Genomic DNA, 27,027 nt, shown 5'->3' with positions numbered 1-27,027 from the left:
ATATAAATAAATTTCCTCAAATAAATAAAAATAAAAGTTAAAGGAAAAAAATAGAACAGAAATCCAGCAGAAATAAAAATACAAGTTAAAACCATGCTGTGATAAAATGCTCAGTGCATATACTGGAAAGAATACAGAAACTAATCATGAGGGTATAGGGAAATAGAGGAAAATGTGGCGAAGTGGGGAAAATGGGCTCTCTTTGTAGCTGAAAATAAAAGTGCTTTAATAGCAATACTGAATCAAAATATAAAATTAAAATTAAAAATGAATTCTACTTAGTCTTTGGACTAGAATCCTGCTTAGGAATTTACACTAAGCAAACAACTAAATAGACATAAAGAAATCCAAGTATATAGTATGCTCTGTTCCGCATTGTGTAGGACAGTAGAAAATGGAAAGCAAAATAATCATCAGTAGAGAAGGCCACCTGGTGCAGTGGTTAAGATGCCACTTTTGATGCTAGTGTTCCATACTAGAGCGCCTGGGTTTGGATTCCAGCTCTGCCACAGCTACCCACTAATGTGCAACCTAAGAGGCAGTAGGCAGTGGCTCAAGTAGTTGGGCCTCTGCCACCCATGTCGGGGACATGGATGGAGTTTCTGGCTCCTGGCTTCAGCCTGGTCCAGAACTGGCTACTGCAAGAATCTGGAGAGTAAACCAGCAGATGGGGGCGCTCTCTCTCTCTCAAAAAAAATTAAAAAATAAAAATCACCAGTAGAATGAATTTATAAAACATTAATAACATTATACTGTAAAAATGTTCCAAATAAATCATACAAATATTCAAAATGAAAAAGTTTATGACAGATGCAGTTGTCTTTCATTATTTGTATTCTCCTTTGCTCTTATGCTAGAACTTCAGATTTCAGTTCTAAATAAGGGCACCTGGAATAAAAATGGTAGTTGCTAGTCTCACCCACTAGATGTAGTAGCTATGTCACTTCTGGGCCAATAAAAGATAGATCAAGTTGTGGATTCAACTTTGACCAAAAGATCAATGGGAAAGAAAGAATATGCCTTTGTGTCTTTCTCCTTCCTAGAATAGGCATGTGATGACCTGAGCTGGTAGTCACACTGGACTTGAAAAGGCAGCCACTTAACTGCTGGTGGGAGAGCAACGAGCTAGGACAGGAGCCCGTACCTTTCACCTCAGCCCTGAACTCTTTCCCTCCACACTTCATATACACAAGGGACACGGAAACATCTATCCTGCTGATGCCAACACTAATTCAGGCTTTCTGTCAATCACAGTTCAATCTAATCCTAATTGACTTGAAAGCTTTAGGGTGACTCTCACAGAAGGACATCAGCACACACACCCCCTCTAGCAGTTGACACATCATGATGCTAACACAGTGATTATTCAAGATGGTGAGATTACAGGTGATTTTTGTTTCCTGCTTTACTATTTCTTAATATTAGGAAAAACTTTTCCTTACAAAGAGAACATACTGATTCTGTAACATCCTAATTTTATTACTGTCCAAACCACTAAGTCTTGTAATATAGTCTACCAGTCTATGACTTCAACCTACCTTTCCAGTTTTTCTTGGCAATGCATTTCACAAGTTTGCCCTTGCTATACCTAGACACCTAGTGTTTCAACCAAAAATAAAAATGTTTCAGATGTTAACAACATATACATAAAGCAACTTTTAACTTTCTTAATGAATTGGGAGGACATTAGTATGCAATAATGTGTCTACTTCTGTATACACTACACAGGAGCACTACAAAGCAAGGAATACACAGTAAATTGTGCATGCCTATCACTGGGGAAAGAGAATGTCTCACTTCTCCAAATCCTTTCTTCTTTATTCTTTTTGCCTGGAAGAAGATATAATCCTCCTTCTCAGACATATTTGTCAGCCAAAGTACTTTCCAAGGCCAGCTTAGACTTTTACTTCTTCAGAAAACTGATTTTCCAGTTGGAATTCATCTTTAAATTCTATTCTTGCACAGGCTCACTAGTGCCTTTATCAGTCTATCACCAAAATAACACACAATCATATATATGGAACATACATACTATGTTGTATGAATAGTTTGTTAAAGAGTTAACTGACAGGTTGGGTATGTGTCATATTCACATTTAGTATGTCCCACAGCACAGAGAGTGTTTTGTGCAAGACAACCATTTGATAACATTCAAGTAATTGTATAGCCAAACAATGAAATTGTTATTATTTCTCCTGTTAAAACTATCATTCAGTTTTTTTATCAACAGTTTCTTTCTATTGGATCTACATAGTTCAAATCAAATACTGTTTAAAATAAATAAGCCACTAGCTAGAGCTCCTCCTCCCCCTTTTTAAATTTCTACAAAGTTTTTTTGGGGGTGTGTGCTAATTATGTTTATTTTAAAAAACTGATTTGTTTACATTTCTTGGCTTTATCAGGCCCACCACTGAAGTACAGAGATACTATTTCTGGCTGCTCTGTTTTCCAAGGAAACCTTGCAATTTTCTTTTAAGGTCATAGATGTCTATTACTTCTATGAGTCTGCTATGTACCACCCAAGACTAAGTTATAAAACCTACTGTTTACTCAAAAGTCTGGAAGTGGCTTACAAGATATAATTAACTGCCTGGGAGAAACAATAAAACATAAATAGATCTTCTCCCTAGAAAACAACGTATTGTTGAACTATGTAAAAGAATCTTACCTTACTAGTACAGAGAAAAATTTGGAGCAAGAAAGCAGCCAGTTATAGCATGTAAATTATACAAAAGTTAAGCCAACATCATTATCAGAGTGATGTTTTAAGTTAAACAAACATGTCCACTCACACTAGAAATAGAACAGAAACGCCTTCCACCACCACTCCAACCCCAAACTATTTTACACACATAAGTATGTGCAATAAAACATAGAAAGAAATGAAGTTAAAAAATCACATGCAAAGTTATATATCTGGAAAAGTCACAAGAATCAACAGGAAAAACTTCTAAACATTCAAATAAGAAATTCAGGGGCCGACACTGTGATAGTGGACTAACCCTGAGGAGCCTGTTCTAGTCCCGGCTGCTCCTCTTCCGATCCAGCTCTCTGCTATGGCCTGAGAAAACAGTAGAAGATGGACCAAGTACTTGGGCCCCTGTACCCACATGGAAGACTCAGAAGTTCCTGGTTCTTGGTTTCAGATCGGCCCAGCTCCGACCGTTGCAACCATTTGGGGAGTGAACCAGTGCATAGAAGACCTTTCTCTCTCTCTCCCTCTCTCTCTAACTCTACCTCTCAAATAAATAAATCTAAAAAAAAAAAAAAATTAACAAGAGGTGTATAGACAATACAAGAAATAAACAGCCTTCTTATATGTAAATTATATAGGGCAAAATTCCAATTTGGTAATAATAAAAAAATAAAGCCTTAAAATGCTATGAAAAGACATTTTAAAGAAAGGTTTGAATAAAGAAAAAATATTTCTTGTTCTTAGACTCATTAAATGTCTCCTTAAATTCTTGTGAATTTAACCTGATCCTAATAAAAATACAAGGATTTTACTGAGAATTAATAGTTCTAAATTTATATGAAATTTAAAAGTCTAAATTTCACATGAAACATAAAGCTTGAGAACAATCTGGAAAATTGTGATGTGAAGAGCAATGAGCAAAAACAAATACTACAAGGTATTAATGAATGCTCTAAAGGTACATAAGATGCTAGAATAGAAATAGCTTAAGAGAACAGAAGAAAACTGGGAAGGAAGTAGAAATACAAATACTTTTATAAACATACATGAAAAGATGTTCCACATCTCACACATAATGAGGGAAAAATCAAAACAGTAACAGCACACCACTTGTTTTTTGTTTTTGCTTTTTTTTCATGTTTCAGTAAGAAAAAAATGATGAGAACAATGCCATGAGCACTATGATATACTCCTGGCAACAGTGTGTTCTGATAAATCTCTATGGGGGTATTTTGGCAATAAAATTAAATAAAAAATGGACATCCCCTTTGAGTCATCAATTTCACCACTAGAAATGTATCCCACAGATACACTTCCAGAGATGCTCATGAAGGAGACAATCTGCAAAGCACTGTTTGTGTCTGCAGAAACCGGCACAACTGACTGTTCACAGATGCAAGAGTAGTTAGATATACCGGGTATGTATTTAAACAAGAGTACTGAAGAACCAATAGTTTTTTCTAGGAATGAGTTTATTTTTGAGATACAGTGACGCAAGATTCATAAATTAAGTTTTACAAAACTAAGCCCTAAACTTTAGGTAACAATGAATAATTTTCAATATATTTGGGAGGAGAGGTGTTACAAGTGACTGAACTGTATATTGTAGGCTAACACAATTCTATACTGTGCCTTCAGGCAATGGAAATACAAAATGACTATGAGAAAAATTTAAAAAACATTTGAAAGGAGTACTGAAAACATTTCACTGTTCAGAATGAAAGTATCTAAAGAATAAAGAGCTGAGATCTTATTAAACACAGAGCTGAATTCATTCAGTGTGGGTATGCAGTTTTATAAGATGAAGCAGTTCTTACATATTGCTATAGAATGATCTGTAGGATACATTTGTTGGGGCTTGGTCAGTAAGTTCATTGTCTCTTCATAGAAAATTGCTTGGTTTAGCTCAGTGGCCCCGCTCCTGAGTTCTGAGGAAGGCTCGCTTTCTTTTGAGCTACCTGACCTGGGCAAGGGACACTTTGGGAAGGCTCCACCTCTTCTTTTTAAATTTTCTTGGGCTTCTTCTCACATACTGGATTCTCTGGTATAGCCGCGTGGGCTTTCTTATATATTTGTAGGATGTATTTTTGACTTAGGAAAAACAATACATATGCACGTGAACCTACAGAACATCTCTGAAGGAAACACAGTACTGAAAAGAGATTGTTCCTAGAGTGGATGAGGAGGAATGGGAGGCAAACTTTTCATTTTTTTTTAATTTGTTGTGCAGTGTTGTTTTTTTTTTTTAATCAATGTGAATGTACTAACTAAAAAAATTACAAAAGATGGGGTGTTTTAGATGTTGCTTGGGGTCACCCATATCCCATTCTGAAGTACCTGGTTTCAGGTCCCAGCTCTGTTTCTGAGCCACCTTCCTAACGTCCACCCTGGGAAGGAGCAAATGATGGCTCAGGTACTGGAGCTCCTGCCACCCTTGTGGGAGACTTGGACCTGAGTTCTGAGCTCCTGGCGGTGGCCCGGCCCACCTCCAGCTGCTGCAGATATTTGGAGAGTGAACCAGCAGAAGGAAAGTTTCTTGTCTCTCTGTCTCCAAATAAAATGCAAACAAGGGTGGGAATTGTGGTGTGATGGTTTAAATTATCACTTGGGACATCCATGTCCCACAGTGCAGTGTCTGGGTTTGAGTCCTGCCTCTGCTTCCAATCCAGCTTCCTGCAGATGCATATGCTGAGAAGGCAGCAGATGATGGCTCAACTACTTGGGTCCCTGCCACCCATGTGGGATAACTGGATAGGATTCCTGGCTTCAGCCTGGCCAAGCCAGGGCTGTTGTGGGCATTTGGAGATTGGAGAATGAACCAGTGAATGGAAGATTCTCTTCCTTCTGTTATTCTTTCAAATAAAAAGAAAAAAAAAAAAAAAAAAAGGGCTGGCGCCACATGGGCACTGGTTCCTGTCCTGGCTGTTCCACTTCCAATCCAGCTCCCTGCTGATGGCCTAGGAAAGCAGTAGTGCTTGGGCCCCTGCACCTGCGTGGGAGACCCAGAAGAAGCTCCTGCTTTCGGATGAGCCAGCTCTAGCATTTGCAGCCATCTGTGGAATAAACCAGTGGATGGAAGTCCTCTCTCTCTAACTCTGCCTCTCAAATAAATAATCTTTAAAAAAATCAAATTTTAAACATATAAAAAGATGCTATATATTACTAATCATTATAGAAATGCAAATCAAAACAACCAAATACCACTGTATATGCACTAGGGTGGCTACTGTTAAAACAAACCCAATAAAGCAGAAAAAGGCAAATTTTGGTGAGAATGTGGAGAAATCAGAATCCCTGTGCATCCTGGTGAGATTACAAATTGTGCAGGTAAAGTCACTGAAAATAGTATGGAGATCCTCAAACACTATCATAGAACATAAATCCTACTTCTTGGTGAATCTGCCCAAGAAATTAAAAGTAAGCACTTGAACAGATTATTTGTACATCCATGTCCCTAGCAGCAAAAAAGGTGGAAGTAATCCAAGTACCCAACCACAGATGAACAGCTAATATATATATACAATGGCACATTATTCAATCTTAAAAAAGAAGGGTATTTTGACATGTACAGCAACACAGACGAACCCTGAAGACATGTGGCAAAATAAAGCCAGCCACAAAGGACATATACTACATGATTCCACATTTATGAGGTACTTAGAACACTCAAATTCAGAGACAGAAAGCAGAATGATGGTTGTTAGGGACTGCAGGGTAGGAAGTGGGACATAAGTGTTTAATAATACAGTCCAGGAAGATGAAAACATTCTATAGATGAATGGTGATTATTACATAAAAATGCAATGTACTTAATGCCATTAAACTGTTCACTTACAAATGGTTAAATGGTAAATTTTATGTTGTATATATTTTCCCATATTTTAAGAAGTACTGCACAAAGAATCTGAAAGACCTATAGCAAGTAAAGAAAATGAATCAGTCAATTAAAAATCTCACAAAGAAAAGCGTAGGCTTGGATGTCTTCAATGATGAATTATATCTAATGCTGAAGGCAAAAATATACTAATTCTTCACATAGTCTTTCAGAATATAGTGGAGAGAACATTTCCCAAATCATTCGATGAGAACAATATTACCATGATACCAATGTCAGACAAAGACACGAGAAGAAGCTCATAAACAAATATCCCTCATGGAATATACATGTGAAAATCCTCTATAAAATATTAGCAAACAAATCTAGCAACAACATATACAAAGGTTTTTTTGTTTTTTTTTTTTTTTTCAAACTATGACCAAAAGAGACTTATCCCAGGAATTCAAGATTGGTTTGAAATTGAAAATTCAACTAAGCAACTGAACACATTACTGAAAGAAAAAACAAAAACAAAAAAAACCCATATGATCATCTCAACAGATGAGGGAAAAGTACTAGTGAAATCCAAGACCCATCCATTAAGAAAACACTGAACAGACTAGCAGAAGGGAATATGTCAACCTAATAAAGAGTACCCACAAATATATACAGTTTGTATCATATTTAGTAGTAAAAAACTGAAGGTCTTCCCCCTAAGTATGCACACACAATGGAGCATTACAAAGGATACCAATAAAGGATATCTGATACACCACTTTTATTCAACATTGTGTTGGAGGTTCTAGTCAGTGCAATCATCCAACAGAAAGAAGTGAAATCAAGAGAAATTAAAAATGAAAGCTTATGCCCAACACAATCATAATAACAAAGAGGTGGGAACAACCCAGATGTTCATCATTTGGTAGATGAATGAACAAAACGGCTTATGCATATCATGGAATATTATGGAGTAATAAAAAAGAATGAACTATTTACACATGCTACATGGATACATGGCTGAGTATCAAAAACATTATTCTAAGTCAAAGAGTCAGACACAAAAGATCATGTACTATACAAGTTAATTTATATGAAATGACCAGAAAGAGAACATCTACAGAGGCAAAAAGTAGATTGGATGCTTGGCTTGGAAGCAGTAATGGGAATTGACAGTTAATAGGTACAAAGGATCTTTTTAAGAGTGATGGAAATTTTCTAAAACTGGACTGTGGTGACTTTTGCTCAACTCTGTAAATTTACTTAAAGCTACTCTATTTTAAATTTTATGGTATGTACACTTAAATTTTATGGTATTATACTTAATAAAGGTGTTTAAGTAATATTTAAAAAGTAATCATTATAACAATAATATCCTTTACATTATTCAATCTATGGCTTTTTATCCATATTTCCATGTGTTGGAAAAAATATGAAAATGAAAGCTTAAACTAGAACTTCTAACTAGTGCTTCATTTATTTTCATGGATCAGAAAAATTCAGAAATACTGTATTTAGAAAAGATAATCTCTGCTTAAGCCATAAATCTGAGAAATGGATTATGCAAGGTATTTTATTATCCACTCCCCTCAACTGTCACAAATATGAGTGATGAAAAATAAACTTATGTTAGGGCAAAAAATACAATACCTATTAAATAATCATTTTCTTGACCATCGTGTGTCTTTCAGCGAACTAAGTCAGTTGTGCTTTAACAAAATTTGGGTCTTCAAGATATTTTCTTCAGATATATGGTCAATCAGGAACAATTTAAACTTCTTGTTTTTTTTTTTTTTGTTTGTTTTTTGTTTGTTTTTTGACAGGCAGAGTTAGACAGTAAGAGAGAGAGACACACAGAAAAAGGTCTTCCTTTTCCATTGGTTCACCCCCCCAAATGGCCGCCACGCTGCACCGATCTGAAGCCAGGAGCCAGATGCTTTCTCCTGGTTGTCCCATCCTCCACTGCCTTTCCGGGCCACAGCAGAGAGCTGGACTGGAAGAGGAGCAACCGGGACTAGAACCTGGTGCCCCAACCAGGACTAGAACCCGGGGTGCAGGCACCGCAGGCGGAGGATTAGCCAAGTGAGCCGCGGCGCCGGCCTAAACTTCTTGTTTTTATCACAGTGAAGTTCCCACCATAGTTCTTAATCTTGGTCACTGAGCACCCTGAGGCTTTCAAACTAACTCCTTTCTCCTGCAATTTTTCCCATTTCCCCTTCCTGTCCTTTCAGTTCCCATTCCTTCCTCCTATTATGATCTCTGCAAATTCAGGCATGTTTCCCTGTTTTGGTCCTGCCTGGTATGTCAATTCCAAGCTTAACTGCACTGGCTGGCCACCCCTTTCCCAAGGGGTGTGGGAGACCTCTTCTACGTTTACCTTACTGGCCCAGCTGCCCCTCCCATCTCCTTGATTCTACAATATCATCATATTAATGCCTACATCCAGGCAACAACATTTTCAAAGTACTGCCAGAGATCTTTTACAAATTTCTTTTGGCACATTTTTATCTGATGAAATTTGCTCCTATTTCTGGTATATCTTCCCACATCCATAATCACCACCGTAGGGACATTTCACTAAATATGGCTAAACTCTTGAATAAATGGAGAGAGTGTGAGGATAGATGAAAGAAGAAATTTGCATTAGTAAGACATAGTAAGAGCCTGCAGGGTAGAGGAAACGATTTCTTATATACTACTGGTACAAGGAAAAACCAGTGGGCAATTTGGCCTTATCTGTTAAAATTTTAAGAAGCATATTGTTGGACATAATACATTTTGACTACTGCATTATAAAAATATTTGAGTATCCAACTATATCTATCAGGACACTGACCATAATACTGTTTGAATCATACAGTAAGCCTACCAGGCTGGACGTTCCACACAGGCAAAAGAACAGATCTGTTTTGTACTCTGCAATATACCTAGTATATTGAGCACTGCCTAGCACAGATGAGGTGTTCAGACAGATTTTTTTATTGAATACACAAATGATGAAATCTGAAGGTTAGTTTATGTCTGGACCTCTGCGGACATTGAGCAAGTGAGCAGCCACATTTCCATTTAGGTTGTCTACGTTATTACTAAGTTTAGTGACTATGCTACAGTCTCAGCCCCTGTGAGCTGCTGTCAAATACATACTGCCAATCATCTGAACAAACAGCAAAATTATTTGAATATTCAAAACAAACCAGTCACACAAGAAATATGCTTCTTTTGTTAAAGGAAGAGTAACTTTGCCATGGTTGTAGGAGCAGCAGAATAGCATTCTGGTTTTGCTGATTAACTACAGGTAAACCAGATTTGCTTTTTGTTTTTCCCATTCAACTATTATTACCGAAAAAAAAAAAAATCTGTCATTGATACATTTTTTTACCGTGGTAAGTATAAAATAATTAATTTTCAGAATAACAATTTAGGTAGGTATTTGGTACAAGGGTTAAGCCACTACGCAGGAATCCTTGGATTCAAGTCCAGGCTCTGCTCTCCATTCCAGTTTTGTTAATGTGCACCATGGAAGGCAGCAGTGATGGCCCAAGCAGTCAGGCCACTGCAACTCACTGCAACCCAGTTTAAGTTCCTGGCTCTTGGCTTCAGCCTGGCCCAATCCTGGCTGTTGTGGACAGAAGGTGGGCGACCTCTCTTGGTCTCTCTCTGCCTTTCTAATAAATAAGAAACAATTTAGGACTCTGACATGCTCAAGAGTAAAATATCCATCTTTACTGCAGAACACTACTGAATAAGGTATGTAACTTGGCTTTATATCACACATAGCTTTTCAGAGTTTAAGGAAATCAGAAAAGGGAAGAACTTATAGTGAGGCTGTGATAAAATATGACCTTTCAAAAGCCTGAAATGAGATTACATCATAAAGACACATGAGGGCACTCTAATCAACCAGCAAGGAGAAACAAGGGAAAAAGTGAATTCAGGTTAACATTTTAACAATCTCACGCAATAGGTGCCTCAGACAATGGTGAAATTCTGAATGCTTGTAGTATATAGCAATAGACTGTTCTTGATTCAAATTCTAAGAAGTCAAAAGGATTCTGCAACTGTAAACTGGAAAGAAAAGAGTCTAACACTTTCAGACCCAAGGTGAGGATTAACCAAAACTCTAATGATTTGTTACACTGACCTTGGGGCAGAATTTGCCCCTTTCAAGCAAAGATCTTCTATATAATCTACAACTGCCCTTGAAGTTTTACTTTTCTTCCACTGGGAGCAGGCCATGAATTCATTTCTTTGCTCCATCTGTTTTCCCAGGAGAAACAGAGAGTTAAAAGTTTGAGGCCATAGAGATAAAACAGTATTTTGCACAAAGGAGCACAGACCACAGAATGCATTTCATGACCTTCTCAAGTTTTAAAATCTGCAAACACAACTAACTACAGCATAAAATTTCCTCTACCAAATTCAATAAATATAGTGTAAGAAGCATTTAAATGATCTCTTAGACCTTTAACAAGAAAGTAACAGTAACTCTGCAGTGAGCCATAGATTCTGAAGCAATCAGGCTCATTCACAAAGGGTTATCATTTATCTTAAAGTCACATTCAAATGTCTAACACAGCAAAATTATAAATGATTCCATGTCATAGATCTTTGGTGTCAGATGTAATAGTTAAAATGCAAAGTGTTAAAACTCTGAATGCCAAAAGTACACAGTGCTTTTATAATAAATCTCAAATGAATAAGCTAGATGATTCTCTCCATCTCTGAACTATTTATAGGAAGTACATACACAAGCTGCATTCTTGAGCTACTTCTTACAATTCTATTCACTATAATCTTCACATATTTGGATGACTTAATTCCTGGCCATGATGTTTCAAAATCAAGTGCTGTCAATATACTCAGTGCTTTTTGTTTGATGGTCATTTGTTAAGGACTCTGGTGAATTCTAGTTTCTACCCTTAGTTGAATTGGGTGAACCCCATTAGACTCAATCTATACTAAGAAAACTGTCTAAAATGTGTTAAATTGAGAAGACATTTTAAATTTTCTTGTACTTTCTAAAATGATTCTGGTTAACTGAAAACACCAATGAATTTTCTTGCGTCAGTTATCTAAGGACATATCCAAGTATTATAATAGCATTCATTATCTTCATGTGAGTGTGTGACAAATCACCTAGAGTGTAATGTGCAAAGTTAGAGAACTATACATGGTGTCAGACAAGCTAACTATAGACAGCATAAAATATATAATATAAAACCACTAACTTTAGCACTTGATTGGTGTACTCTGATGTAAGGTTCTTTGGATTATCAAGAGTTTCCAAAGTTGATTTACCAATAAACTTTTTAAAGATCTTACTTCAACCAAACTTGCATTGAAAGCTAATTTTATTTTAAAGATTTACGTACTTATTTGATAGGCAGCATGACAGAGGGAGAGGAGAGAGATCTTCCATCTGCTGGTTACTCCCTAGATGGCCAGGAGCCTAGAACTTCATCAAGGTCTCCCTTGTGGATGGTATGGGTCCAAGTATTTGGGCCATTTTCTACTGTTTTCCCAGGCAGGGAGCTGGATCAGAAGCAGAACAGCCAGGACTCCAACTGACACTCATATTGGATGCTGGTGTTGCAGATAACAGCTTAACCTGTTGCATCACACCACTGGCCCAGGAAATCTCGGGATTTTTAAAAAATATTTATTTTTTTTTTTTGAAAGTCAGATTTACACAGAGAGAGGGAAAAACAGAGACAGATCTTCCATCCTCTGGTTCACTTCCCCAGATGGCTGCAAAAGGCCAGGGCTGGGCCAGGCCGGAGCCAGGAGCTTCTTCCAGGTCTCCCAGGTGGGTGGCAGGACCTTTATACTTGGGCCATCTTCTGCTGCTTTCCCAGGCCATTAGCAGGGAGCTAGGTCAGAAGTGGAGCAGCCAGGAAACTAACCAGTACCCATAGAGGACACTGCCGTCACAGGCAGCAGCTTTACTCTACAACACTGGCCCCACAAAATCTAATCTTTTTTTTTTTTTTTTTTTTTTTTTTTTTTGACAGGCAGAGTGGACAGTGAGAGAGAGAGACAGAGAGAAAGGTCTTCCTTTGCCGTTGGTTCACCCTCCAATGGCCGCCGCTGCAGCCGGCGCACCGCGCTGATCCTGGCAGGAGCCAGGAGCCAGGTGCTTTTCCTGGTCTCCCATGGGGTGCAGGGCCCAAGCACCTGGGCCATCCTCCACTGCACTCCCTGGCCATAGCAGAGAGCTGGCCTGGAAGAGGGGCAACCGGGACAGAATCCGGCGCCCCAACCGGGACTAGAACCCGGTGTGCCGGCGCCGCAAGGTGGAGGATTAGCCTATTGAGCCACGGTGCCGGCCAGACAAAATCTAATCTTAAAAATAGCCTTGAATACAGTTTCTCTGTCTGCCTTCTATCTTTTTTTAAGAGAAAACTTTATATGGTGTCAGTCACTGTTCAGGATGCTAGAGTCCCAGTCCTCGTCATGCAGTAGACTTGGTTTCAGATTTTGGCTCTATGGAGCCCCTAATTTCACCTCTTCAAAGCTCACATTTTTTATCTGTAGAACTGGAATACTATCACCTGGACTAAATGTTTAATAGGACACTACATAGCAAGAACCAAGCATACTCTCTGGTGCACACTGATTGCTCTATAAAAGGTAGCAATTATTCTTTTTAACTGCAATGGTTATTCCTTATTGTAATCTTGCTAACTTCTCCTCTTAATCTTTTCTCATTAGTACTCACATAACTTGATTGGCATTCAGAAATAATTTATTCAACTATTTGGCGGGGTTGGTCATACTATGTATCAAGTTCTGGGAATACATGGAGTCTCTATGAGTGAGGATGGATTCAAGGAAACCTTGCAGTAGCATTACTTAAGCAGACACCTGACATACAAGAATATGAAGAAATTAGCTAGTCCTCGCCCCCAAAAAAAGCGTGGAAGGCAATGGAATATATTCAAAGTCCCAGAGGCAAAAGAGAGCAGGCTGAGTTCAAGAACTAGAAAATGTTTGATATGATTAATTCAAAAAAAGTAAGGAGAAGAGGCCTATGCAGGAGTCTGAAGAGGTAGCACCATATTCCTGAAGGCCAAGTCAACCAAATTTAGACTTTATTCTAAAGGCGACAGATGCTACCAGAGGGATTTAATGGATCTCTGTAACTTAAAACAGGGAAAGTATGGAGTGGATCTGAAGGGTTAAGACTGAATACAGGCTGGCGCCGCGGCTCAATAGGCTAATCCTCCACCTAGCGGCGCCGGCACACCGGGTTCTAGTCCCAGTCGGGGCGCCGGATTCTTTCCCGGTTGCCCCTCTTCCAGGCCAGCTCTCTGCTGTGGCCCGGGAGTGCAGTGGAGGATGGCGCAAGTGCTTGCGCCCTGCACCCCATGGGAGACCAGGAAAAGCACCTGGCTCCTGCCATCGGATCAGTGCGGTGCACCGGCCGCAGTGAGCCGGCCGCGGCGGCCATTGGAGGGTGAACCAACGGCAAAAGGAAGACCTTTCTCTCTGTCTCTCTCTCTCACTATCCACTCTGCCTGTCAAAAAAAAAAAATTAAAAAAAATAATAATAATAAAAAGACTGAATACAAAGGCAGTATTAGCAGACTGAAGACAAACAGGCCTATTCAAGAAACTCTCATTTAGGAAGTAGAATAAACAAGATGTGCTCATAGGTTGTGGCTGGGAAGGGCACTTTGGAAGGTTATACTCTCCAAAACAAGAATGTGCTCAGTAAAATGTCTTTCTTTCAGGATACAAAAAAAAATGTTTTTAACATTATTTATTTATTTGACAGGCAGAGTGAGACAGTGAGAGAGAGAGACAGAGAGAAAGGTCTTCCTTCCATTGGTTCACCCCCCCCAAATGGCTGCTACAGCCAGCGCGCTGCGCTGATCCGAAGCCAGAAGCCAGGTGCTTCCTCCTGGTCTCCCATGTGGGTGCAGGGCCCAAGCACTTGGGCCATCCTCTACTGCACTCCCCGGCCACAGCAGAGAACTGGCCTGGAAGAGGGGCAACCGGGACAGAATCTGGCGCCCCAACTGGGACTAGAACCCAGAGTACTGGCACCGCAGGTAGAGGATTAGACTACTGAGCCACGGGTGCCAGCCTATTTATTTATTTGCAAGACAGAAATAGAACAAAGGAGCTCCCATTCACTTTTTACTCCCCAAATGCCCACAATGGGAACCAGGAACTCAACCCAGGTCTCCCTTGTGGGTAGCAGGATTGCAAATAGAAGGGCCATCCCTGCTGACTCCCAGGGACTGGATTAGCAGGAGGCTAGAATCAGGAGCAAGAGCACAGCACTGAACCCAGGCACCCAATAAGGAACACAGCATCTTAAGTGCCAGGCCAAGGCCCATTCCCATACAAATTTACACTACAGATGAGGACATAGTCCTGGAACAGTATACAAAGTTCAAACATTTTAACTATCGGAGACTTATTCCAATCCTTACTCAGCAACAACGTTTCTGAAAACATCTCTGTATGTTGACAGGAATTCTGCATTACAGGTCATCTATCTATCTCCTACCAAATGTGTTTGAGTAGGTAATGCATGGTTTAAAAGATGGAGGAGCCGGCGCCGTGGCTCACTAGGCTAATCCTCCGCCCTGCGGCGGCGGCACACTGGGTTCTAGTCCCAGTTGGGGCGCCAGATTCTGTCCCGGTTGCCCCTCTTCCAGGCCAGCTCTCTGCTGTGGCCAGGGAGTGCAGTGGAGGATGGCCCAAGTGCTTGGGCCCTGCACCCCATGGGAGACCAGGAGAAGCACCTGGCTTCTGCTTTCGGATCAGCGCGGTGCGCCAGCTGCGGCGGCCATTGGAGGGTGAACCAACGGCAAAAAGGAAGACCTTTCTCTCTGTCTCTCTCACTGTCCACTCTGCCTGTCAAAAAAAAAAGAAAAAAAAAAAAAGATGGAGGGACTATTGATCAAACTTCCTTTTTCTCTGAGGCCATCTTTTGCTTTTTAAAGGAAAAATCAATTTCTACTCTTTTCCATGTTTTCACATTTTAAAATAAATTATGAAGGAGGATTTAATGGACAAATCAAGTTACATGTTAAGTGAATCCTGGTTCTCTGGCACCTTCAAAAATGAACTGTTATGGAGAAAACTTTTTGGTACTTCTCTGCCTTCTCAAACAGAGCCTATCAAATACACTCTATCCTTTACTGAGGACACAGGGTCTGCATTCCAACTGTTAAGGTGACAAGCTCTTTTGCCCTATAGACAAAACTCTTTTCATGGAATGCTTTGGCCTACTTTTCCTTCTCATCAGTTCAAGTGCCACCTTTCCGGGACGGGTAGTGTTGCACAGCAGGTTAAGCTGCCACTTGTAATGCCTGCATCCCACACTAGAGTGCCAACTTGATTCCTGCTTCTGATCCAGTTTCTTGCTAATATGGCTGGGAAGGCATAGGAAGATGGCCAAGCACTTGGGCCCCTGATACCTATGTAGGAAACCAGCATAGAGTTTATGTCTCCTGGCTTTGGCCTAGCCTGGATCTGGCTGCTGTACCAACCTGCACAGTGAACTGGTTGATGGAAGATCGATTTCTCTGTTGTCCCACCTTTTTTTTTTTTTTTTTTTTTTTTTTGACAGGCAGAGTTAGACAGTAAGAGAAAGAGAGACAGAGAGAAAGGTCTTCCTTTTTCCGTTGGTTCACCCCAAGAGGCCGGCACACTGCGCCAATCCGAAGCCAGGAGCCAGGTGGTTACTCCTCATCTTTCAAATATACATCTTTTTAAAAATTGATACCTCAAAAAAAGTCACCTTTCTGAAAATTGTCCTTACCTCCCACCCCCAATCACCAGTCAACTTAGTTCCCAAAACACAGAACATCCTTTATTTTAGCGTGAACACAGTGAATTACAGATAATTTTGGCTTACTTTTCTATCTTCTTTAGGCCACATGCCTTTTTAGGGCAAGGGCTGTGATTTTCAATTCTGTACCCCTAAATGCCTAGCACACTAACCACGAGGCAAACTGATACGCTCAAAGTTTACTGACCTGCATTGTGACCCTTTCAGGCATGCTTCAGGGGTGGGGAAGGTCAGGCCCAACCGGCGCAAGTCATTTGGTCTGGCCCTGCCAAATCATCCGCAGGCGGGACTTAAAATTCAATGTATCTATAGCAGGCTCATTTTCAAGTTGATACTTTTGTGTGGCCCAAGAATGATGTTCTAAACATCCAAATGGCCCTTGGCAGAAAAAAGGTTCCCCACCCCTGAAAGGGAGACAGTTTGGGAGCTGAAGCTACTTTTAATACTTTCCTCACAGAAAACAGCTGGTGGGTTATCAGATGAGAGTGTGTGGGCTGTGTGGCTCAGGAAAGCCTATTCAAATAATTACAGAAATGGGAAAAAGAAAGTTTGCTTTTATATAACAATTACAGAAAGAAAAACTGGACAATCATTTGGCTGCAGGAACACAGATTTTTAAAGTGTTGAGAAACAGCATTTCACACCTGTTTTTCTTCTCTCCTAATTACACTATTACTAATCTGAAACAGCTGGAATAAGCTGACTTTTTGGATCTGTGCACACAATGACAATAAAATGGCTCAAAACAAAGGTCTGAGAAGCTTTCCTGTGAGCCAGCATTGAAGCTTTGCAATGCAAAGATTTCTCCAGGTAGAATGGCAGCTGCATCAAGCTTTGGTCTTGCAGTCCCTACAATCTCAGAGTGGAATGCCTTGACACTTCCTCTCTGCCATCCAGATCCTAGGCAGTGTTTGACTCAAATCTTCCTACATCATGCTCTGACCTCGTTCTTCTTTGGATTCGAAGGGCTGTTAGTAGTTGGTAACAGGAAACGTAATGAGTGATTACGTTCTGCCCAACATTTTCTACTCTGTTCGAATCTGATCAGCCTTCCAACGACGGTAGGGAGACGGGCTAATCAAGAGCCAACTGAATGGAAAGAGGTTGTTAATCCATCCTAACATTGGGAAGCTGAGAAGCAAGCCCAAACCTAGCTCATAGGGCCCAATCTTAGCTCACAGGTGAATATTACGGTCAACCTCTTGCCTCCCAAAGTGAATAAAACCTCCTGGCAGCTTTATGTTGGGGGTTAGGGGGGCCAGCGGTCAGGAGAGGCAATTCAAACCTTCTCCACAACAAAAGCAGCTCTCCTCCACCCACCCCCCTTTCCACGGAGAACCGTGACTGTTCCTTGCCCATATCCAAAATGGCACGGCATCACTTTTGCCCTCCGACCTAGGAGCGAAGACTCACCAGTTTCATAATGGACTTTAGGTTTTTCAGTATCTGTCTCAGGACTCCTCAACTCCAGCATGTGTCTTCCGGTTCAAGCTCCTTCTCTGGCCCGCCGAGAGCATCGCGGGACTTGCAGTCTTTCTTCCTCACGCCCCCTTCCCGGACCATCATGGGAAATGTAGTCTTCCTTCTGGGCATCATGGGAACTGTGGTCGTCTTTCCTTTTCCTCCCTTTACTAGCCGAACGCCTCCTTCCGTCGGCTCAAATTCATCCCCGCCGCCAATTCATCCTCCCTCTCCACCCCAGCATGATATCATGTCCCCTGTATGGGCCTGGGACCCATGGTATTCTGGGATATGTAGTCCCGACGGCCTCGTCCCCGCTTTCCCCGCCTCCCTGTGGGAAGGCGGATGGGCGCGAGACTTGCCGGGAGCTGTAGTTCCCTGGGGCCTCCAGACGCCGAACTCGGTGCTTTTACTCAGGGGAGGCAAGAACTACAACTCCCAGGGATGCCTGGCTGCAGCAGGTGGGAGCGGGGCTGTTGATATCAATATGGCGGTTGTCAGCCAGACAAAGACAGTCAGTCTGATGTGATTGAGACAAGGGAGGTTTTGAGGGGGAGACTGGGAGATAGGGGCCTCCCCTCCCCCTTCTCCTCTTCCTGCGCCGGCCTCAACCCCTCCCCAGTCCCCTCCCGACGGGCGCCCCACGCGGAAGACACCCCTCCCCCTCCCGCTTTCCCTCCTCCCTACCTCAGCCCTTCGTACTGGGACGTTGGGGAGGGGGCTGTGCCGGGCGGAGAGAACTCAGCAAGGATTCTGAGGTGAGTCGAGTGGATTTGAAGCCGGACTACCTCAAGTCTGTTTCTTTACTTCTTTCTCTTCACTTAAGAAAATTTGGTGTGGGGGGGAGGGGTCTGGGGAGAAAGTGAGCGGACGCTGGGGATGGGTCTCCTAAGCGGCCGGATTGAGAGGAGGGAGGAAGCAGGGGGCTTCCGAGTGAGTGACCGGGACACGGGGTGTGGGGTGGGGCAGTTTGCGAGGGACAGGAATTGAAAGGCGTCGACTGCTCCCCAACTCTTTTCTCCTGGTTTCTTCCTCTACTATGGGCGGAAGGTTGGAGGTGGGGGTCTCCTGCTTGGAGTTTGGGAAACTACGAGGTGATTTTGAGGTGTGTCGGTGTGTAGAACTGTGTTTTAAACTGTGTGACGTGTACTTCAGTGCTGCGCTCGTCTTGAAGAAATGTCTATAGATAGGAAGTTAGATCGCTAGAGTCATAGCTAGTCCTGGGCCTGGGCTGAGAAGCGTGCGTTGAGGTCCTGGTGCTGGACGTTTGGGCTGGCGACGTGGTGCGGGGTTGCTGGACTCAGCAAGTCGTTTATGTCCCATTGCCCGCTCACATTCCGCCACCCGCCTCCCGTCCCCTCCCCTGGTATAAATCTCCACCCCAAACTCCGGGAAGGAGAATTGTGGAGATGATGTGGTGTGGAGATGATCTTTGCATCCTGAAGTCGGGAGATAGGTGGGAAAGGAAAAGTGTTTCTTAATATTTTATTCCGGAACCGTGTTTTGGTTACACTGTTGGGGCTACTTTGAAAGGCGTCCTCCACCCACCTTCGCCCCCGAAACAGTAGGTAGAGGTATCCTGTGGTCTTCGTGTTAACCTAGATTGTTGTTTAACTTGAGCTTCGGGGGCCTGGAGTGGGGGAACTGGAGTGCGGGATTGTGTTCGCGTCTAAAGGGGCAGGATGTCTGATGTGTATCTTGAGATAGGGCGACTTATTTTCGTAGTAGGAAAAACTGCTGGAAATTATTTGCGGGGCGGGGAGGGGGGAGACGGTGCGTTGAAAGGCGCTGCTTGTGTTTCCCTTCTACCCCACCCTGTTCTGTCTCTCATTTGCCTGGAAGCTGCTATGAAAGAGTGAGGAAGCACTGGGTGAATGAAGGCAAGAATGCAGTTGGCAGTAAAGATCCAACACTGTGTAAAGTTGAATGGTGTAATGTGCTTGCTGTTTTTCATTTAGTGTGAAGCTTTATTAAAACCTCATGTATAAAACAGGGTAGAGTGATGTGACGGTTTCTCCGGGAGCCTGCAGGTATAGAATCCGATGCCTTCTCTCTCTTCCTGCCTTCCCCTCACTCTCCTTCCTTCTATCCGTGCTTGCTTTCTTGACATAGTACATTTCTCTTCCTGATGGCTGTAATACCTCCTGTGCCTTTTTAATTTAGTTTGTGCTATTACAGTTGTGCTCTTTGTGGTTTTACTGTAAAATGCACCCTTAGATGAAAGGGATCTGCAGTTGTTTTTATTTTGCATTTATGCCACAGGTAATTAGCACATCAAGATTGCAGTGTTTTTACATTAAACTTCTTTAAAAATTGCACAACTAACTTGTTAGATCTCATTGAATTATGTTTATAAGTCAAATTTGGAAATTTTTTTTCAATTTCCAATTAGAGTTAAAAAGGGAAGGGGATTGCAACATTTTTTGCTTCTCACAGCTTTTAATATTTAATACACCAGGAGGATTTAAGATCACGTAATTAGTACTTCAGTAACCCCTTTCCCTGTGACACTTGTTTTGTTTATTTTTTTTTAACTTCAATGGGCTTTTAAATAACTAAGGGAATTGGCATAATTTCTGTTTGGATTGTTGAGAATATAATGTGTTTGTGTATTTGGCCCCAAACTTAATTTTTGAATGTACCACCTATCACTAAGGGACCTTTAGATTCCGTAAGAACTGAAAGTCACTGTGATGTACTATGTAGTTTTATGGTATGTTTTACAACCTTTGATTTGAAATTTCTGCTCTCCGCCGTTCACACAGATAAGGGGACTGGAAGCATGAGGTAGCATATATCTTAGGTTTGCCTGAACAGAAAAAAAAAATTGATGTGTCTTCTACATCTCAAATATCGAATATGTTGATGCAAAGCTGGGCTTTCAGTTTGTTATAGACTAGGTTTTTTAGTTACTCATTTTAGCTTATATCTGAACCTAAAATATTACTTTGCAAAACTGAAGAAAAATTTTATGTAACTACAAAATGGAGTTTATATTTTGTTTTGTTTTTCTGAAGCATTCTGATGGTCATAGTTTAAAAATGTTTAGTGCTTCTTTTAGAATTTTAAAGCTATAATGTTTAAGAGTTGGAAAAATATGAATGTTTTCTCTTTCGCCGACCTTTACCTCACATTTTCTTTTTGTTTGTCCTCATCTATGGAAATACAAAATTACTTACTGGGAAAAGCTTTCATTAAACTTTTTCTGACTGATAATGGGGTCAAAATCATTATATATAAACCACATATATTCCTTGCATTAATTGGCGGTAATTCTGTGGCGTTTTAAGCACTGGACATTAAAATGATGTAAAGCCTTGCTGCAGGTTAAAGCATAAAACATTCTCAGTGTGTGGAAGTCGTATGGTTTATGAAAAAGGTAGAAAACCGGAGCACTGGTGCCTGTCCAGTTTAACATTACATCCTGTAATTGGGAAAGACACATTTATGTGAAAAACATATTTATTTTATTGTGATTGCTTCTAAAAATGTGAACATATGTGGGATGTTGAAATTCTAAAGTGTTATTAACCAATCTGTTGCTAGTTTAGTGTACTGCATATAGCCAACACTACTTATGGTCACAAATATGATCAAAGGAAGGAGCCCATGGAGCTTTATGTTGAATAACTTCAGTAAGATTTCATTTTCACTGCTCTATACATAGTATTACTAATAGAAACTAATAGCTCAGTATTGCTAAGTTATCAAATGTACTGCAACAAATCTCTGATTGTTTCATAATTAAAAAATAGAGTTAACCTGTTTATGCCAATTTTTGTGGAAGTATTGATCAGGATTCTGTTGCTTAGTTTCAGTATATGTTGAATATACTGCAAATACTTGTGCTTACTTTGTTCATTTGGAGTCGCCTGTACCTCACATTCAGTCCATCCCAACTGTAATGTTTCACACAGGTACCGCATTGCATGTTTTTGGGGGGACTGATTTTTTTTTTGTTAACTGTAACTATATATATGTAACTTAGTAAAACTTTATAAAAAATTGTTGAGTAAAAAACACAACTTGTCTCAGTATATTCACACACACACACACTCACACATATTCAAATAATCTTTATTTATAAAACTGGTGTATGAAGATATATCAGAAAGTTTAAGAAGTTGAAATTAAAGGATAAGTCTAGGGGCCGGAACTGTGGCGCAGCAGGTTAAGCAGCTGTTTGCAGCACTGGCATCCCATATGGGCACTGGTTCAAGTCCTGACTGCTCCATTTCTGATCTAGTTCCTTGCTAATGTTCCTGACAAAACAGTGGAAGATGACTCAAGTGCTTGGGCCCCTGCACCCATGTGGGGGACCCTGAAGAAGCTCCTGGCTCCTGGCATCTGCTTGGCTCAGCCTTAGCTACTGCAGTCATTTGGGGAGTGAACCAGCTAATGGAAGGCCTTTCTTTCTCTCCTTCTCTGTAACTCCTCCTTTCGAATAAAAATAAATCAATCATTTTTTTAAAAAAGATACTTTTATTTTAGTGAAAAACTTTGAAATCCATGCATGCATATGAGCATTAAGGGATCTTCAAAAAGTTCATGGAAAATGTGTATTATGAAAAAGCTAGTTGATCTTCAATATTTTTTCCACTAAAATAAATAACTAGTTTCCATGTAGTTTTGGAAGTCACTTTGTTTATCTATGAGACATATAGTCCATAAGGGCAAATTTGAACCACAAATATCAGGAGACTGAACATTGGCTCAGTCACACGTTGCCTGTATAGTAGAAGCTTTGGAGATTTCCAGTGTCATTCAAACCATTATTTTAACGTGTTTTGCCAAGGAATATTTTCTGAAAATGAAAGCTGTCAGTATTGAAATTTTCCTTAAAATAGTACTAAGTACTTAATATGTGATTTAGAATCTTCAGTGCAGCCGTTCCCCAGATGTCCTTTACTGGGCTTAGGACTCTATTGGAGGTGCAGAGTAAAAAATTTTCTGAGTGATTATTTCATGTAAAACTTTTAGCGCCTATTTAAACACAATTCAGTGCTTTAGATAACTTGTTTTCTGTGACCTTAGACAAGTTGGAAATTTACTTTAACATTGTTTTGGACACTTTCCAAAAGCATTTGGTTATTGGAAGGCTCTGGCATTAGCACAGTTTTACCCTTACAGTGGAAATAAGGTTGAAATTACCGTAACTTTTTCCAATAGTTATTGCAATCTTTGTGCAATGTTTTATGGGTTCTTAGGCTATAAGGATAACAGTGTTTTGTTTTTTTTCTCCCTAACATTTGCAAACATGAGGGAAAAAGTAACAATGTCTGGCTTTAGATTTGAAGAAATGATCAGTTATTTTTTCTTGACTCTTAAAACTTTTGTCACCATACTCCTTTCAGGTGATAAAATGATTTTAATCTACTCAAAGGGCATTTAGGTTTTTCTTAAATTTAGAGTGCTGATTATGATGAAAATGTTTTCTACTTTACTGAATATATTCTCTGTAGCTTCCTTTGTCCATCTTACATCCAGTGAGTCTACATGCAGAATATCAAAACAGTTTATAGCTCTTACTGCTATATACATATTAACTGTGGGGTTGCCAAGCAGCAGTGACTTTAATGTATATAGTCACAGTTTTTTAAAGATTTGTTTACTTATTTGAAAGAGTTACAGAGAGAGAGAGAGAGAGAGAGAGAGAGAAAGAGTGGTCTTCTCTCTGATGGTTCACTCCCCAGTTGGCCACAACTGCCGGAGCTTGGCCGATCCGAAGCCAGGAGTCAGGATTCGGGTCTCCCACGCAGGTGCTGGGGTCCAAGGACTTGGGCCATCTTCCACTGCTTTCCCAGGCCACAGCAGAGAGCTGGATTGGAAGTGGAGCAGCCAGCCTTGAACTGGCACCCATATGGGATGCCGGCATTTCAGTCCAGGCTATTAACCTGCTGCACCACAGCGCCAGCCTCAGTAGTCATAGTTTTTATAGCAGGAAAGTCAAATGCTGTGGATGAAATGAGGATGACTTTATACTGAACCCATTTGCTTAAAATTTTGATAAGATGGTAGCATTGTTAAGATGTGAGAGTATTGGCTTGGGCCTATTCAGTCAAGCCTTGGAATCATTCTCTCTTCCCATCCAGTCATGAAGTCAAGCTGATTTTGCACTCTTTGTATATATTTACTTTTATTCTATTACTGTTTTTATTCTATTACTGTTCCTGTAATTCAGGCCTTCATCATTTCTAGCTTTTTATGTGAGTCTCTTAACTAATCTTTTTACTTTGATTTTTGTGTGTGTGTGTGTGTAGCTATTCTACATTCCTGCCTGAGGGATCTTGCCAAAATGTGACTTTGATTGTCAGCCATATTTTGCCTATAATCATTCAGTGGCTCCCCAGCCTTTCTGTTAACTGTAGAGTCATTCCACCTGTTTTTTCTCCGTAACATTTGCAAACATGAGGGAGAAATCCTGACTCTACTTACTAGCTTTGTGACCTTGGACAAGTTATTTAAAATATCTGTACCTCATTTCCTCCATCTATAGAATGGAGATAAAAATAGTACTTACCTCATTGGGTTATTGTGAGATTTTCAAATAAGTCCTTAGAATTGTTTTAAAAGATTTATTTATTTATTTTATTTCAAAGCCAGAGTTAGACCAGAGACACAGAGAGCGCGAGCTTCTATTTACTGGTTCACTCCCTGGCCACAATAGCAGGCGCTGGGCCAGGCTGGAGCCAGAGCCAGGAGCTTCATCCAGTTCTCCCATATAGGTGTCAGGGTCCCAAATGCTTGGGACATCTTCTGCTAATGCTCTAAGGTGTTCTATATGAGAAGCGTTTTCTTGTGAGGCTTGAATAGGACACTGTTAAACAGGATAAGTGTAGCAGTGCATATTGAGGTACTCTGTGGAATGCAAAAATGAGTTAGATTTAATCAAGAATCAAACAATTTAAAGGAAATCGCAGAACATCCCCCACTGTAACTTAGCCTTAGCTTTTTATACCAGGCACTTTAGACAAACTAGAAAGATAACAAAATAGAACTATAAAACTAGCCAGGATTAAGGCAGAAGAAAGAGTTGACACTGTAGACATGGATGTACTGTCTCTACAATATAGATCACAGATCTAATAAAACATACCAGTATCTAGAGTCCATTCTTTAAGGGTCTTAGTTACTGCTATCAAGAAACATCCTTTGCTGAAGAGAGTCATCTTTCTTTTTTCTTTTAATTTTTATTTATTGAAAGGCGGAGCTCTCCCGTTTGATGTTCTATATTTCCAAATGCCTCCAACAAGAAGAGCTAGCCAGACTGGGCTGAAGCTAAGAGCTAGGAACTGGATGTGGGTTTCTAAAGTAAGTGGCAGGGTCTTAACTACTTAAGCCATAACCTGCTGCCTCCTAAGATGTACATTAGCAGGAAGCTGGAATTAGTGGAGCCAGGACTCAAACTCATAGTGGAGAATGAGCATCCCAAGTGGTTTCTTAACTGCTATGTCAAATACTTGCCCCATTAAGAGTCTGCCTTTTCAACTCTACCAGATACCGAGTAGACAGAGTCCCATTGTTGGGGTCAAGGGACATCTTAGGACTCATTTCTTCATTGTTCTAGGAAGTAGAATATTCTCTTTGGCATCCTCCATATGCTAACATCTGTTCTGTTAGAAAATGTCTTTCAGCCTTGACAAGCTTTTGTGGTAGGTCAAGACAAAGACAGTAAATTTGTGTCTTCTTACTTTGTAGGCAGTAGATAGCATCTTGTTCTACAGAGATCTGGCAATAGAAGTACTGACTTATTGGGTCAGTCTAGTGTCCAGTCAACACCATATGTTATATGTTGAATAGAACTACCATGATGTCAGGGAAAGGAATTGGATTTTTTTTTCTATGTTAATATTGGTATTGCTATGGATTTCAGAGCTAAAAACTCCAAAGCTGTGTCTTGATTATGTTACTAATCCAGGGCTCAGATTTTTAAACATAACCACAAGTCGAGGATGGGCAACTAAACTAGAAGAAATAAGCCAGGTTACAAAACCACAGAGACTAATAGTGGGGGTGTTACAGAGTTCTAAACCACTAGACTACAAAAGTGGAAGACAATGGATCTCAACTTTTGAGCAGAAGAATTGACTGGAAAAAGTTTTTACATTTTAGTTTCTTGAGCTTCATCGCTAGATTCCTAAAATCTGAGATAGGCCCAGGTATATGTGTCTTTGTAAAGTGAGCATACTAGGTAGTTTTAATTGGTATAGTCCTAGGAACACTTCAGAAATACACATAGATGCCATAATACCTACTGGGAAGCTACTACAGTGTGTGCCTGATTCTGTAAGTTCAAATATCTGGTTGTAATTTGTAGGATTTCTTGATTATGCTGTCAAAATATGACATGAGCTGTGTTTTGGGTAAGCATGGTTAATTTTCTAGATATAACATTTAGCAGTATTCTCCAAATAATCTTGATAGTTATGTTACTTAAATTTTGTATTTTCATGTATGAACTCTAAGGCAATCCTTTTTTACTCCTGCTTTTGTCAATATGTTCATATTTATTCTAATTTCTGGCTGTAGTACCTTTGGAATATTAACCGTCTCTTGAACTTTTACCCTTGCAGTTTAATTTTTCACTTTTTTCTTTTCTTTTTTTATATCTATCATGATTCTTCTCATTCTTAATTACTTTAGAATGTTGAGCTGGTTAGTGACCTGGACTTTGGAGCCAGATTATCTAGCTGCATATCTGATCTCCACTAGTTTGTAATTTAGGCGAAAGCTCAATATGTCTCAGTTTACCCATCTATAAACTGGGGTGAGTGATAGTATCCGTGTAATAGGATTTCTGTGAGTATATAAGGCAGCTTTTGCAGTGTGCTTACAATAGTGTTTGTCATGGAGTAGGAAACACCTTGTTATCTTATTAATAGTTGTCCTGTGCTCTGTTTCCAAGGTATTTTCTCTTCTTAATTCTAGAATTCTCCTATGTTATAAATAATTTCTTCCTAACTAATTCATTTTTTCTTTGTGTATTTTCAGTTTTTCTTTGATAGGTCTTAGTTGAGTATGTAAATATCTTTCCCCATTAGTTAAAATTCATTCTTTTCCTTCAGCATCCTTCTAACGATCTTGTTAAAATTACCTCTGGTCTTTGGTTCCTAGATTTAAAAACAATTTTTTAAGATTATTTATTTATTTATTTGAGAGGTACAGTTACAGACAGTGAGAGGGAGAGACAGAGAGAAAGGTCTTCTATCCATTGGTTCACTCCCTAAATGGCCACAACAGCTGGAGCTG

The 27,027-nt window shown here is 40.2% G+C and overlaps 2 protein-coding genes across 40 annotated transcripts in view; one reads left to right on the top strand and one right to left on the bottom strand.

Annotated features, from left to right (window-relative positions):
* Window positions 1–18,030, bottom strand: part of INTS9 (integrator complex subunit 9) — a 148,103-nt gene extending 130,073 nt beyond the window's left edge. Inside the window, exon 1 of the mRNA XM_008249049.5 lies at window positions 17,731–18,030. Within this exon, the coding sequence (XP_008247271.1) occupies window positions 17,731–17,739 (9 nt within the window). The 5' untranslated portion in view covers window positions 17,740–18,030. The remainder of the gene's footprint in view (window positions 1–17,730) is intronic.
* Window positions 18,031–18,218: 188 nt separating this feature from the next.
* Window positions 18,219–27,027, top strand: part of HMBOX1 (homeobox containing 1) — a 224,176-nt gene continuing 215,367 nt past the window's right edge. For 25 of the 39 annotated variants that reach the window (XR_011386241.1, XR_011386242.1, XR_011386243.2 and 22 more), the window contains exon 1: window positions 18,229–18,536. The gene's annotated coding sequence lies outside the window, so the exon portion shown is untranslated. Of the gene's footprint in view, window positions 18,537–27,027 lie in introns of all 39 variants that reach the window. The other 14 variants (XR_011386240.2, XR_007918102.3, XR_007918104.3 and 11 more) reach the window with 1 other exon arrangement.

Source organism: Oryctolagus cuniculus, chromosome 2 (genome assembly GCF_051225735.1).
Source record: "Oryctolagus cuniculus isolate XC-2025 breed Fujian yellow rabbit chromosome 2, ASM5122573v1, whole genome shotgun sequence".
In the NCBI taxonomy this organism is placed as follows: domain Eukaryota; kingdom Metazoa; phylum Chordata; class Mammalia; order Lagomorpha; family Leporidae; genus Oryctolagus; species Oryctolagus cuniculus.
This window is presented reverse-complemented; position numbering and strand designations above follow the sequence as displayed.